General features: G+C 42.0%; 1 protein-coding gene across 6 annotated transcripts in view; it reads left to right on the forward strand.

Moving 5' to 3' along the window:
* RARB (retinoic acid receptor beta) overlaps nucleotides 1-15,298 on the forward strand; it is a 506,982-nt gene that overhangs the window by 417,763 nt on the left and 73,921 nt on the right. For all 6 annotated transcript variants that reach the window (XM_075586965.1, XM_075586964.1, XM_075586968.1 and 3 more), the window contains one exon: nucleotides 6,254-6,395. In XM_075586965.1, the coding sequence (XP_075443080.1) occupies nucleotides 6,254-6,395 (142 nt within the window). The remainder of the gene's footprint in view (nucleotides 1-6,253; nucleotides 6,396-15,298) is intronic.

The raw sequence follows: 15,298 nt of genomic DNA on the forward strand, positions 1-15,298 counted from the left end.
TGGTGAAGTCAAGGAAGTGACTGATGAGGTAGAGAAACAACATGGCAATGAGTGCAGGAGAAGAACATAGCGAGTTCTGAGCCCACTGCGGGCCATTCATATTGTTATAATAGATACACAGACAGTGCATTGAAAGACCCACTGGTGAATATATACAACAAAGCTTCAGTATCAAAGCTGCCAATCCAGTTGGCATCTCCTTTGCTCCCACGGGGTCATGAAATGCATTAAATGGCATTTACGAGTTGCAGTTATTTTTTCTACTGTAGTAAAGGTTATTGATACCTATGTACAGTACTGTGACATATTTTCCAATACTTAGTTCTATTTAATGGCACCAAGTTTTCCCAATGGACAATGATATTTTGCAGGTGGTTTTACAGTTTTCAACAAAATTGTACATTTTAATGGCTTACCTTCAAATTATGCCAGACATCTGCAAAAAAACTAAACATAAATACATTTTAGTAGCTCTATGTTGGAGAAGAGCAGTGATTATAGCAAAATTAAGACTAGTTATTAAGTAGTTTCATATATTGCTTGTACTTACCATTTACTAATGGTACTCTCAATTATTGCATGTACATGAATTGACACAAACTAGGAGGTATTTTAGATTTTGTGATCCTCTTATAGCACAACAATTAAGATAAAGAAAGGTGAATAAAGTGCAAGTTATTACACCTGAGAAGATAGAAGATAGAAGATAAGACACCTGAGAAGATAGAAGTTTGCATTGGTTTTTTTTACCATCAGTCAAGGAAACTACACATTGAGCTTTTATCATCAGACTGAAAATCAAGCGTTAACAATTTAAGGGCATATAAGATGTAATATCACAGAGTTCCCGACAGGTAATGTAGAGGAACAAATCTAGAAAAAAATTAAATATATGAAAATTGAACTATTGCTTAAGGTGCTCTCGCTAATTCCCACCCAAATATACTATAAATCAGGAAGATTGATCAGTAAACAGTCCAATAAATATCACAACACTAAATAAATGTTCAAAAGGTATATTGAATCCAATACAGCATTGCAGTGAGATCTTAGTACAAGACACAAATGATCACAATAGTATATATACAACGTGTATATAGAAAAAACTAGTACAGCTCAACCCCCTTATTACGCTGTGCGTGGGGTCCAAAGAATCACATCGCGTTATAAGTGGATTGCATTAGAAATAATGTACAATTGTATGCATTGTACAATAAAGTATTTAAGATACCAATAATCGTGTTGTAAAGTATTCACAAATATGAAAATAGGGAGCCATGCTTGCATCGCGTTATAAGAGGATTCGCGTTGTAACGGATCGTGTTATAACGGGGTTGAGCTGTACATATAATATCAAAATGCAATATAAATGTAAAAAACCTTATCACAAATACCTTTGATAAAGGGCGTTTTTTGGCCAGAAACATTGAGTCTCATTCACAGGATTGTATGCCCGTCATTCTTTCACAATTTGTGGTAAGGTTTTTTTTTTACCTTTATATTGCATTTTGATATCATATGTATATGGCCATGGCTGGTCCAGACTATCTTTCTGCCCTCCTGTCATGTAAGCCCTAGTAGCTACAGGCAGTGACAGACTACCCAGTGGGGATTACACCCCTCACGCAGCCTCCCTGACTGGAAGGAGAAGGTGACACTGGCTCTGGTGCATTCCAGAGTCTGGTGAGTCTGGGTCTGGTGAGTCTGAGCTGGAGTTCCTTCCCAGTCGGGGAAGGGAGAGGAGCTCAGCCCCTTCTGGGGCCGAGGAGCTCAAGATCTGTGCATAGCACAAGGGTTCAATATTGCCTGCTGGCCCGCACCATCCATCCAGGGGTCTGGAACCCATTCTCCACAAGGATGCAAACGCTGTAATACCACCTGCTGTGGCTGCACCAAATAAAGATCCTTTTTATATACTTCTGACTAAGTCGCAGTCTATTGGACAGAAGTATAGGAGAAAAGACTGTCATGGTAGGGACTCCCTCCAGCTCTGTTGGAGCCTTCTGTGACTGGAGGCGCTGTCACCAATAAAAAGAACCTGAGGATGTAGCAGTGCTACATGTCCTGTTTCCCACAACATCACGGAAGCTCATCTCTCCTGGACCCTCACAGGTAACCAGCACCACACGGACCTGTAGCCTAGGCAAAATCTCCCAGGGGGGGGCGAGGGGAGGGTGGTTAGCAGTGCTACATGTATTCCATTTTTCTATAGGCACGTTGTACAGTTTATATACTATTGTGATCATTTGATTCTCGTACTAAGATCTCACTGCAATGCTGTATTGGATTCACTATACCTTTTGAAAATTTAAGGATAAACATCTAAGAACAGATATCGGCACACATTTACTAAGCAATGATATTCCATCACACCTTCCATAACATATCTCATGGGATAGCACCGCTTAGAAAAGCTGGGCCCTGGTACGTAGCTCCCACTAATTCCATTGAAGCGCAGGCTTCTGGTATTCACAGTTACAGTGATACTTTCATCAATAGAGATGGAGTTTCACAGGCTCAATTTAAGCAGTGTGACTATGAAGCAAAGCTGAGCTGTTTTAAGTTCTTAAGAATGTAAGCCGATAAGACAGCCAGTGCTTTATACCTGTGCTCTTCAGGGTTTTCATAACAAATGAATGACCTTACTGATCCAATATCACAGGATAAGAGGTTCGTGGAATAGGGATTGAGACCAATGCAGAACTAAAAGCTCTTGTGTAACGTACCCAAAATGAGGACAACCTTTCAGAGGTACGCTATACCGATTTCCTTCCTTATTATCAGCTAAAATATCTCCTATTGTAGTCCTTGGCAATCATGGGCATATCAGTTATTAATTACTAGTTCTAAAATATAACAATAAGTGCCATGATTAGGGTGAACATGACAGAAACCGGGCCAAATTAGACGGCGCATGCGCGTAGAACGCTTGCCCGACCGCGTATGCGCGATTGGCACTTGCCGACTGCACATGCGCTCGGAGCTTGCCAGTCGCGAATGCGCACGAGCGACCAACTAACGCCAATCGCTCTGCGCGGACAACAGGATTCAAAAACTGGGACACCACCCCAAAAAGTCAGGACAGCGCCCCCAAAAAACGCTGTGTGTGCTGTGCACGCGCATAGTAAGTGAAACTTCTTTGACTTTTGTCACAGTAATTGTATTTGTGTTTGTGATGTTTTAATTAAAAATCAAAATACAATTTAATTGACAAAATGCAAATAAATTTGACTTAGAATGCGCGTGCTCGGCACACATCTCCTGTATTAGCTATTTGCACTAAGCGTGAATTCCTCGTGTGTGTGTGTGTGTGTGCGTGCGTGTGACTCTGTGTGTGTGTGTGTGTGTGACGTATGCGCACTCCCTTGCACATCACACCCCCTGCACATCACACCCCTCCTGCACATCACCCCTCCTGCACATCACCCCTCCTGCACATCACCCCTCCTGCACATCACCCCCCCTGCACATCACCCCCCCTGCACATCACCCCCCCCTGCACATCACCCCTCCTGCACATCACCCCCCTGCACATCACCCCTCCTGCACATCACCCCTCCTGCACATCACCCCCCCTGCACATCACCCCTCCCTGCACATCACCCCTCCTGCACATCACCCCCCCTGCACATCACCCCCCTGCACCTCACATATCCCCCTGCACCTTACATCACACCTTGCACCTCCTCACATCACCCCCCTGCACTTCACATCACATCAACCCCTGCACCTCCTCACTTCACATCACATCACCCCCTACACCTCGGGCTCGGCTCGCGGCGGGTGGCGGAGATGGAGAGCGGACTCGAGAGGGAGGAGGAGAAGGGGGAAAGCCGTCCTCCTCATTCACCCGGCAGCGCAGGGAGGTCTCCGAGCTGTGGCGTCCGTGACCGTCGCCATGACTACCGCGCTTGTGCGCGGACGGGGAACGGCGGCGGCGGACTTGTGGGGGAAATGGCTGGAATGGCGGCCGTTAGGAGCAGCGCCGGCGGTTATCGCCGCCGCATATGTCATCGGCCGTGTGGGGGGAGCGGCGCCCGTTGCCGCATTTGACAGCAGACGTGGGAGAGGGAGCCATGACGTCACTTCCATTTCACATTTCGTCTCCATCTCTCCAGTTTTGCCCCATCAGAAGTAGGTGCCACTAAAGAAGTTTCACTTCAAAACCGGGACATTTTGTCACCCTATCCATGATTGCCAATAAAGTTGTTGCATACTGCAGGGCTCTTCAACTAGAGGCCCGCAGACCAAATGTGGCCCGCAAAGGACCTTGATGTGACCCTTGGACTCCTGCTAGTTTTATACCAGTTGCTTTGGCAGCTCAGTACAATTTTTCACACTGAAACTCACTTGTACGTTAAGATAATGTAAACGTTGAACTGTAATAATTTTGAAGTCTTTAAATGTATCTCAAATGACATTAAAATATGATTGTGGCCCCTCTGCTCGTCAATGTTTTTTCTGATCTGGCTCCGGTGGAGAACTAGTTGAAGAGCACCGGCATGCTGCCTTCATCTTTTAATGCGCCCGTCCTCATTTGTGTGATTGGCACTTCTCACCCCCCAATGAGCTATCTCATTCATTGTAATTGCAGGGCTTGTGAGTATATTCAATAAAACATGCCTCCTTTTGGTCATTTACATACAAATTCGAAGCTTCCTAATGTAGTGTCACAGAGGGCACCCAATTGAATGGGAAACAAGTATAACGCTGTTTAATTAGGGATAGTTGGTTGTACTATTGTTGTTGCCTTTTATTCTTTACAGCAGGGGTTATCAATTCCAGTCCTCAAGTCCCCCCAACAGGTCAGGTTTTCAGGATATCCCTGCTTCCGCACAGGTGGCTCAATCAATGGCTTAGTTTTTGACTGAGCCACCTGTGCTGAAGCAGGAATATCCTTAAAACCTGACCTGTTGGGGGGTCTTGAGGACTGGAGTTGAGCACCCCCTGATTTACAGTATGTGCTTTCTACAGAGATTCTTTCCAGTTCTGCAATTCCAATCCCGAGATTCTGCTTGTTTTAACTAGTTAGATTTTAGAGTGTGAAAGAGGAGCTGCCACTTACTCTCAGTTCAGATAATGGTTCTGGTGTCTGTTTATTAAGGCCCGTATTTACTAAATAGTCTTCTGCTGATAAGACACCCGACAGCCCATTGACTTCAGTAGGCTGTAAGGTGAGTTATGGCAGAAGACTATTTAGAAAATATGGGCCTAAATGTTTATTATGTGACTACTAATGAGAATATGTGAAAACTAGTATGAGGAATTTGATTTCTTGTAGTTTACTATTAAACTTTCTGTCGGAGATAAATTCCAATGAGTTTCCCTTTTGTTAGTTTGCAAAGCATTTTAAATATTTATTATCCTGTACAATTAAATTAAAATCATCACGGGCCATGATCTGGATCTAGTGCTGATCTACGGTCCTCTGGGGACACACTCGGTTCCTGATCAGAATAGGTTTGCCCACCAAGCACATATACTTGCCCAGTAGACACCAAATGGCCGCGGGGTCAGGACTCGCTCCCGCTGCCAATACAAGGTTTGACATTGCGACTTTCTGTTCATGACCCCATGGCCATAATTGTATTTTTTTGTCTCAAAACTGGACAATAAAAAAAAATACAAATATCTTGGTAACTGTACGGGGGGTGGGGGGGAGATCCGGATCCCTGGAGCCTGGGGGAGCAGAGATAAGCGCCGGGGAACCCCTCAGTTTAGCTAAGCTTTATAAGTCATTTTTCGGGGGGGCCGGGGAATTGCTGCTTTAATCAGAATGTAAAAAAACAGTAATTGGTAATTAATTGTACCTAGGTTTACTTTGTTTTATGTGGCTCCTTTCCCCGAACACCAACCCCCCCTCCCCCCAAATAATCAGTATGTACCTCTATTGGGAGACCGTCCTAGCAATAATGTGGTTAAACTTTACATGAACTTAATTATTTCAATCTGGCTGTCAGAAGGTAACATAGAGTCTGGAAGTGCTTAATTCTCGTATCAGTTTCCCCACACTGGATTGTAAACGGTTTAGTATATTTAAGTGTTGCTTAAACAGTGTGCTCTAAGCAACAGGGAACACGATACAAAGCCTTTAATATTTCATACAGGTTTTAAGGTTAGCAATTTCCAGCATAGCCATTGAAGTAATTTAATTAACCAAAAAGGCCAATCTGTGGCGTGATAAACATGGATTTCATTTCAGAATGTGACTGCCTTGTTTGATGTTACAATTTTTTTCTCCGTTTGATTTTAGGGCTTCTTCCGCCGGAGTATTCAGAAGAACATGATTTACACTTGTCACAGAGAAAAGAACTGTGTTATCAATAAAGTTACAAGGAATCGCTGCCAGTATTGCAGACTACAGAGGTGCTTTGAAGTGGGAATGTCCAAAGAATGTAAGTTGAAATGTGAAGAATCCTTTTTATCAGTAAAAATGCTCATCGCCCAAATGTGCAATATAGGAGATACGTTCAAGGCTTCAGGCTTCGCTTTTCATCCTGATGACAGATTCAGTAACGTAGTAACATTTAACCTAGAGGAGAGTTTTTGCCAAAGCAAAATTTAGTTGAATACAAAAACAACATAAAACGTAGCGCCACTAAAACGAATAACGTCATAAGTGGCAAGAGACATTTTATAGGGATTATTTATGAAGAGCTCTCCATTACTGGTGCACAAATTGATCTTACAAAAAAATATGTTTTTGTGTCTGGGTAGCTATCTGGGTATACCCAGGGTATACCTATCTTCTGTGGAGTACATACACACGTGGAGTACACATGTGGAGTACACACACACACGTGGAGTACACATACACACGTGTAGTACACACACGTGGAATACACACACGTGGTGTACACAAACACATGTGGAGTACACATACACACATGTGGAGTACACACACGTGGAGTACACGTGGAGTACACATACACACACGTGAAGTACACACACGTGGAGTATACACACACAGAGTATACACACACTTGGCGTACACACGTGGAGTACACATGTGGAGTACACACACATGGGGAGTACACACACGTGGAGTACACACACATGTGGAGTACACACACATGTGGAGTACACACGTGAGTACACACACGTGGAGTACACACACTATAAAAGGGCAGAACATGTTATCCTTCTGTCAGGCCTGATAGATTGGTGTAGTTGTATACTGTTTTTGAATATGTGCGATATCTGTTTGTTGTTGTTGGACTGACCACAAATTACCTCTTAAACTGATAAGCTTTTCATTGTCAGTAGTACCTTTATTTTTTGGGGGGGGGACAGCAGGGGGGGTTGATGCTTGCTATGTTTTCACGAGTGGGCTGTAAAATGTCTTCTGGTGCTGGAAAGTATCTTAAGAAATAGCAACGATTATATAGGTCAGAATCTCCCCTTTTAATATGGGGCTGCATTGATAGATTCAGCCACCCCAGTCTTTTATGCCAACTTATCAACATTTTAAAAAAAGAAAGAAAGAAAAAGAAAGAAATGGCCTGGATGTACTTCTATAAATCAGAAAGAGTTTGGTGAAAAAAAATGTATATATTTTACCACATACATACAATTCCTAAACTTAAAATTAGGAAACATTTGCAATTCCTAAAAGTAAAATGAAGATTTGTGACTTCATGTTAAACCGCAGGAGGACAAAGTTATGGGGCAGAGGTGCAGAACTCTACATTTCCAAACTTTTCTCACAACGGATTACAAACCTTGATATTCTTTTGACATCCGGTTGAGAGAAGACTGCAGGCTGTATTTGGTTAGCGGTGCCTTCCCATAAGACCCTCCTTCCAGCGCCGGACGACTTTTTAAGGGAATGGGCTTTAAGGTGTCTTCCATTGCCAGAAATTGTGTTATGGCAGAGCAGTGCTTCGTAAATATGCATCAGTCTTTTTTCTTTACTATCAGGTAAAACCTGGATTTAAAAGCACAATTTAAATTCTGCTTATTAAATTAGCCAGAGGACAAACTTGAAATGTTTTTTTTTTGCACATAAGGGCTACAATGAATAAATAATTCCCCTGGCAACTCATTCGATTAGCAGGTTGCACCATTTTATGTAAACAACTGCTGTGCCTAATTCATTTTAATGTGTCTGAGCCCTTAGTCAGTTAAGTTCTCTCTGAAGGCAGAGGTGCGAGAAAGTCTTGTTAGATGGGTTTGTGCACTTAAACGAAGAAGCTGTGATTAAAAATGTGCTCTGGTAAACGTAAAATTGGACTTTCTCTACTTCAGGGGGTGCTCAGCTCCAGTCCTCAAGGGCCAGCAACAGGTCAGGTTTTCAGGATATCCCAGCTTCAGCACAGATGGCTCAATCAGTGGCTTAGATTGAAGCACCTGCGCTGAAGCTGGGATATCCTGAAAACGTGACCTGAGAGGGGGTTTGGAGACTGGAGCTGAGAACCCCTGCTCTACTTGACAAAAAATATATATAGTAGTATATATTGTATACCAAAGCTTAGGCGCTGACCGCGCTCATGCTTGAGAGCAGTGACGTCACCAACTCTCTAAGCATGAGTGCCGGGTGTCCTGCCTATTTTGCAAGCAGGAGCTGGGGGCATTGGGGGCATGTTGAGCGCGCTTCAAAGTCATTTTTTTTTTGTCTCCTCAAGCGCCAAGCTTGGGAGAGCGCGCACACACCGCGTGAGCGGGGACGTCAACATAAAAAGTACAGGAAGTAAAAGCGGCAAGCGCCGAGCGCACAGCACGCTCGGCTCCAGCGGGACGCAGCCGTAATTGGGATAGAGTACATAGTCAGCTTGTTGGCAAACACAACGAACTACGAGATCATACAGTATGTACACTATATCATTCTGGAATGCAAATGTACCCAGGGACACAAAACAAAATGTTAAATCATTGTATTTTTATATATTTGATATAAAAACCATTTCTCTCTCATATTTAACTTGTTAAATTGCTGCTTAGTTACTCTATTTGTACATATGCATTTTTAAACTGTTAATTATAATCCCGGTACTTGATTTACCATGTTAATAACAAATGGAAGAACACTGGGAAATTGCCTTCACTCATTCTTTTTCATCATGGTTATGTGGTTTCACTGTCAGATCATTCAGCGCTATTCCATTTCAGAGGCGCACCGATGTAAAATAGTTATAGCAGGGTTCTTAAAGCAATTTAACTCATATACTGCTAGCATCTTTTTTTAATCTATTTTTAATAAATAAATATGTATATATATATATAAAATCAAAAAAGAAATAGATGATACCGTTCTGTGGCTAACGAAATGCTTTTATTTGTGCGAGCTTTCGAGATACACTGATCTCTTGTTCCGGCGATGTTGCAATGAATGAAGCAAGCAAAAGGTATACTTAAAAACAGTGTCTCTTGGAATGTTTTCTGTGCTTGTCCTTCCCCCGGTGTGGATGTGTTTTATGGCTAGAGGGGTCAAAAGGTTCCTGAAAGTGGGTGAGTGTGTGTGTGTGTGTGTGTGTATCTGTGTGAATATAAATGAATGGAAAGCCCACAGTATATACAGTGCTTTACAAAAGGTGTGTGTGGAGTGGGAGTGGATATAAATGGTGTGGGTGGGTGTCAAAATGTGAGAGATTGTAGCACAACTAAAAGTGTGTGTGGATACTATGTGGTCCCTATTGGTGTATAGGGATGGAAAAACAAGGAGTATTAGTATGTGTAAGAGACAGCTGTGTGTGCATACATTAGCACAGTATGTACAGACATGGCCTTTAGCGCTCATGGGAAAAGAGTTCACTTGTGTCAGTAATGACTCATAAAATTTCGATCTCTGTTTAGGCCACCCCTAAGTGTCCCGAACAGTTGCATAAATTTGTATTCATGCAATCGTCTCTCTTTCAGTGTTTTAAGATTACCTTTGAGTATGGCAACCCTCAGATCGTTCATCTTATGGCTAGAGTCAGAGAAATGTTCGCCGATCGCACAAATAAAAGCATTTAGTTAGCCTCAGAACGGTATCATCTATTTATTTTTTGATTATTGAAGCTCGGCTAACACGGTACTGATACCTCTACATGAATATATATATATATATATATATATATATATATATATATATATAACGATAGGGAACCATGTTAATGGTTTTGAAGCAAAAGGTGGCACTGTGTGCTCATTTGCATGTCATTTCCCAGAATCCCTTGCTACAGTGGAAGCATAACTTGTATAGAAGGACTGACTAACTTCAGCCATATAAGTGCCGTGCACGCGCACGGCGCAGCGCAAGCGACCACTATATAACAGCCCTCTGACATGCAAATGAACATACAGTAATATTTCCATTTGCTATATGCTTTGTTGTGGAGGGATTTTGTCACTTTTTTTACCCACCATAATTTAACTAAGTATGGTAAAACCTATCCTTGCTTCATTTTTGCATAGCCAGTATAACCAACCCCACACTGATGAGACCCATTAAGGGTCGGTCTGTCGGTCTGTCGGTCTGTCGGTTATGCATCTTAACCCTGGCTATGGGGGAAAAAACACCTCCTGTGGCGCTGAGGCAAAGTATGGATGAGTTTGTAGACAAAGTTCTTTTCTGGATGGATTCCCTCAAGAAAAAAAAGAAGAAAAGACAAGCATACACACTGCAATAGTGCATTATCCAGGGACAACAAGGATATATAAGGAGAGCACTTTAATACATTTTAAAACACATAATAAAACACATGATAAAATACAATGAATAGTGCTAAAAAGCTATCTGTGCCTCTGCAATAAAACCAGAAGTCTTGAATCTTGCTCCGCTTTGGTAAAATTGGAAACCTACTCACCAAAAGTGACTAGGACATAAGCATTAGTATAATGGTCTTGTCAGCAGGTGAACCGCTTGCCGTGCTTTGAATTTGCGTCAGTCGACGAGGGAGAGACCCCTTCTTTACTCAGGAGTCTGCTTGCTGCTTTCTCCCAGAGTCCGGTCGAACGACTCTTCCTGTGACGTCACCGCTTGAAATCCACAGCTACGGTGTCCCTGCGATGCCAAAAGACCTCCTACGCGTTTCGAAACTCCAAATAGTGGGTTTCTTCGTCAGGAGTTTCAAAACGCGTAGGAGGTCTTTTGGCATCGCAGGGACACCGTAGCTGTGGATTTCAAGCGGTGACGTCACAGGAAGAGTCATTCGACCGGACTCTGGGAGAAAGCAGCAAGCAGACTCCTGAGTAAAGATTGAAGCAAATTCACCCCACGGCAAGCGGTTTATCTGCAGACAAGACCATTATACTAATGCTTATGTCCTAGTCACTTTTGGTGAGTAGGTTTCCAATTTTACCAAAGCGGAGCAAGATTCAAGACTTCTGGTTCTATTGCAGAGGCACAGATAACTTTTTAGCACTATTCATTGTATTTTATCATGTGTTTTATTATGTGTTTTATTATGTGTTTTAAAATGTATTAAAGTGCTCGCCTTATATATCCTTGTTGTCCCTGGATAATGCACTATTGCAGTGTGTATGCTTGTCTTTTCTTTTTTTTCTTGAGGGAATCCATCCAGAAAAGAACTTTGTCTACAAACTCATCCATACCTTGCCTCAGCGCCACAGGAGGTGTTTTTTCCCCCACGGTACCAAATCTGGGTAGGAGATACCAGATCCACTTCTTTGGGCTGCTCCAGGACTACCTTGTTGGACTATATATCACAGGTTTAAATTTGTATTGTTTGCATGAGCGCTATTGTTCACCTATATTTCCACCAGATTAACCCTGGCTGTGCTCAAAGTTGTGACCATGCAGCAAGCTTAAGACTATAGGGAACCATGTTAATGGTTTTGAAGCAAAAGGTGGCACTGTGTGCTCATTTGCATGTCATTTCCCAGAATCCCTTGCTACAGTGGAAGTGCTGTGTGATGGGTGATACTTGTGAAAGGTGGGGTTGCAGACCTGTCTAAGACATGCAAATGAGCATACAGTAATATTTCCATTTGACACACACACTCACTCACTCTCTCTGCTTGGATTGCTCCCGTAAGGATAAGTAATAAAAAAACATTATGTCCTAGTTCCATATCCTTGTTTCAACTCCTTTCCTGCAGCTTACAGCATGTCATACTTTTTGCGTTTGTGCTGTGAGCAGGGTGCGGCGAAAGATGTTACATCACAATTTGTAAAATATATCAAGTGAATTCAAATCAACACTGACTGGAACGCACAATGAAGTAGAACTGGGGTAACACTTTACAGATAAGAGAAAATAACACCACAACGATTTACTACATCCATAAGAAATAACCTTTAAATTAAAAACAAGATGGCAGTGACACGTTTTGATCTTGGCATTAAACATGCACAAGTACTACAACATCCCAAAGCAAAGTAGCATCAAACACTCAGCAGCTCAAATAGGTCTATTACTAGAGATTGAGCAAATAGAAGATTCAGGTACAAAAATATAATAGTGAACAAATAGTTCAAATGTTTATTGGCAACAGACATTTGGCATTGCAGCACTTTGCAATAAAATAAAATAAGCAATTTGAAATATAGTGGACTACATATACAGTAAAAGAATAGGAGCACCAAACATAAAAATAAGAACAAGTGTAAGGCTATACCTTTTAATTAACCAACATGAGAGTTCTTCACACATTAAATGATAGTGTACAGAGCTTACAGAATCTTTAAATTCTCTTCATGAGTACAACTCAAGAAGAGAGCTGTGCAGTTTGAAAGGCTCTGTGTGCTATAATTTCATTTTAAGATAAACTCTTTAAGTTGGTACATTATTAGCATCCATACAGCTACTAGAACTATAAACCTAGAAAGTGATCACAGATAAGAATGACTTGTCTTGACCCACTTTGTCATTTTCCTACATGCTGTGACCATCTGTACTGCCACTAATAGAGAGAGTACTGACCCCTAAACTACTCTACTTGTTACCTTTCCTTCCTCCGAGTGGACTCAATTTGCCACAACTCTGTCATCTACCCCTCAACCAATGTTTTATCAATTGAACCATCTTTAAACCAAATACCAGAAATTGCAACCTGTTTATCAGTCTTCTAGGTGGGACAGTGTCAAAGACTTGACTAAAATGTAGGTAAAATACATGTACTGCTCCACCCTGATCTATAAAAAAAATCAGATTTGTTTAACGTGACCTCCCCCTAGTTAATCCATGCTGCTTGAGCTCTTGAATGTTCGTTAATTTGAGATATTTCCCCATTTTTTTTCCATCAGTGTTTCCATTAATTTACTCACTACTGATGGCAGTCTGACTGGCTATAGTTACCAGCCTCTTATCTACTTCCAGTTTTGTAAACTGAGGCTATGTTTGCCCACCTGCTATCGTTGACTTATCCATTTTCCGTTGTGAAAGTTCCCTTAGAACTTGCTCCTCTGCAAATCGACTTGTGTCCAACTCCAGTTGTTATTCTAGTTCTTTAACTGTTATCCCTAACCTTTGCAATCTGCAGTGCTAAAGATTTTAAAAGGACTATGGGAGTGGCCTGCGGCTTTCCCTACAATTGTGTGTGAATCTTAAGGACATAACAATATGAACTTTATTGAGGAGAGCTTTAGACTGGACTATAAATGCGTTAGGCCTGAAGAAGGACCAAAAAAAAGGCAAGATCCTTTGGACTCAGTAAGTGTCATATTGCAGCACTCAGAAGAAGAAAAACTCCCTATGAGAGAAACCTCTGGAGATTTTTGGCTGAAAGAGGAGCCCTCCCTCTGGGCAAATTAAGAGGAAAGGCAGGTAAATGCGTGATACAATTTGGATGTGTTGGTCGGTTACTGGGTGAAAGTAGAATTCCTGTAATTAACAATGTGAAACGGCATCAGCTGCCCAATTAGAATCGCCAGGGAGGAAGTAACAGTTGTTATTTGTTTAAACAGAAAGCCAGGTTAATCTCCATGAGCAGCATGAACGGTGAGGAGGTAGATCTTGCTGTGGTGTTTATTTTAGAAGTGTCTTGGTTAATGTTAAAAATATGAACTGTGTGGTGGGGCAAAAGATGGCCCCAAGTGAAAGCTGCGGCGACGATGGGATAGATGTAAAATAGTACAAATATTTTGTGTAAGTTTTGCATCGGTGGAGACTCGAGGACGGTTGAGAGAGAGATCCTTGAACAGCGAGAGGCCACCCCCGTATTTTAGCAACCGGGCTCGCATGAATAGATCGGATCTAGCTGGTGTGTCGATGGAGATAATCTAGAAAGAATCTGAGGATGTTTAAAGGATAGAAAGCAAATACGAAATAAAAAACGGCCTTGTGGAATGATCCCTCATGGCAAAATGTAGGTATTCTTGGAAAGAATGCAGAGAGCAGATCTTGAATGCAGCGACGTTTGTAGACTGGCTTACATGGTAGCAGAATCTAGGATGATTTCTAGAAATTCTATGAAGGTGGTGGGCCAATTTCTCTTTTCTACTAGAAGCGAAACTGAGAGTTCATGGAATAATTTAGTTACTTCTGAAAGGCTGGATAAAGGAGCATCTGGAGGATCTATGAGAAGGAAATCAATGAATGGCATATGGGACAAACTACACAAAATGACAAGACAGACAAACAAATACAAACACAAGTCTAGACAATGAAAAAATGAAAGAGAAAATGGTAAAAGAGTTGGTGCTGATCAAAAATACTCATAAAATGTAGAACAATATGAAAGAATAGTCAGGTTTCACTGTAAGCAGCTTCCCACAGGAAAAACCACTTCCACCACGACATCTGCAAAAAGGGAGAGTGCAAGCTCCATAGCATAATTCAGTATGAAAAAGAGGTTTAATCAGAGTAAAAACTCTAAAAACATTACAATTACAAATCCCGGTAGGTATTGCGCATGTCAGAGATAAATCTCAGAAGTCAGCTGCTAGAACCATCTGATGGGACACCAGCCGGGAACACAGTATCTTTGGCGCTTGGATGGATGCACAGGGATCTGATGAAGTCGCGTAATCGGTGACGAAACGCGATTGATGATGAAGTCGCACAGACGGAGTTTACCTTCTTGTTATCTGCGTCATCACGCTGATGGTAGTTTGCTGGTGGAATAATGTTTGCGGTGCCTAAGTTCTGGAGGACAGTGTTCAGGGCAGTGCCATCTTCCCCTAGTCCTGTTTTGGAAGTGCATCCATCCAGGCACCAAAGAGACCGTGTTCCGAGCTGGTGCCTCCGTCTGATGGTTCTAGTGGCTGACTTATGAGATTTATCTCTCACATGCGCAATATCTACCCGTGTTTGTGAGTTTAATTTTTTTCGATTTTTTTGTCTGATTAAACCTCTTTTTTTATACTGAATACTACCCTGTGTCGATGTTCTTGCCTTCGATAATGTCTATGCAG

The sequence above is a fragment of the Ascaphus truei genome, chromosome 2 (genome assembly GCF_040206685.1).
Source record: "Ascaphus truei isolate aAscTru1 chromosome 2, aAscTru1.hap1, whole genome shotgun sequence".
Classification (NCBI taxonomy): Eukaryota; Metazoa; Chordata; class Amphibia; order Anura; family Ascaphidae; genus Ascaphus; species Ascaphus truei.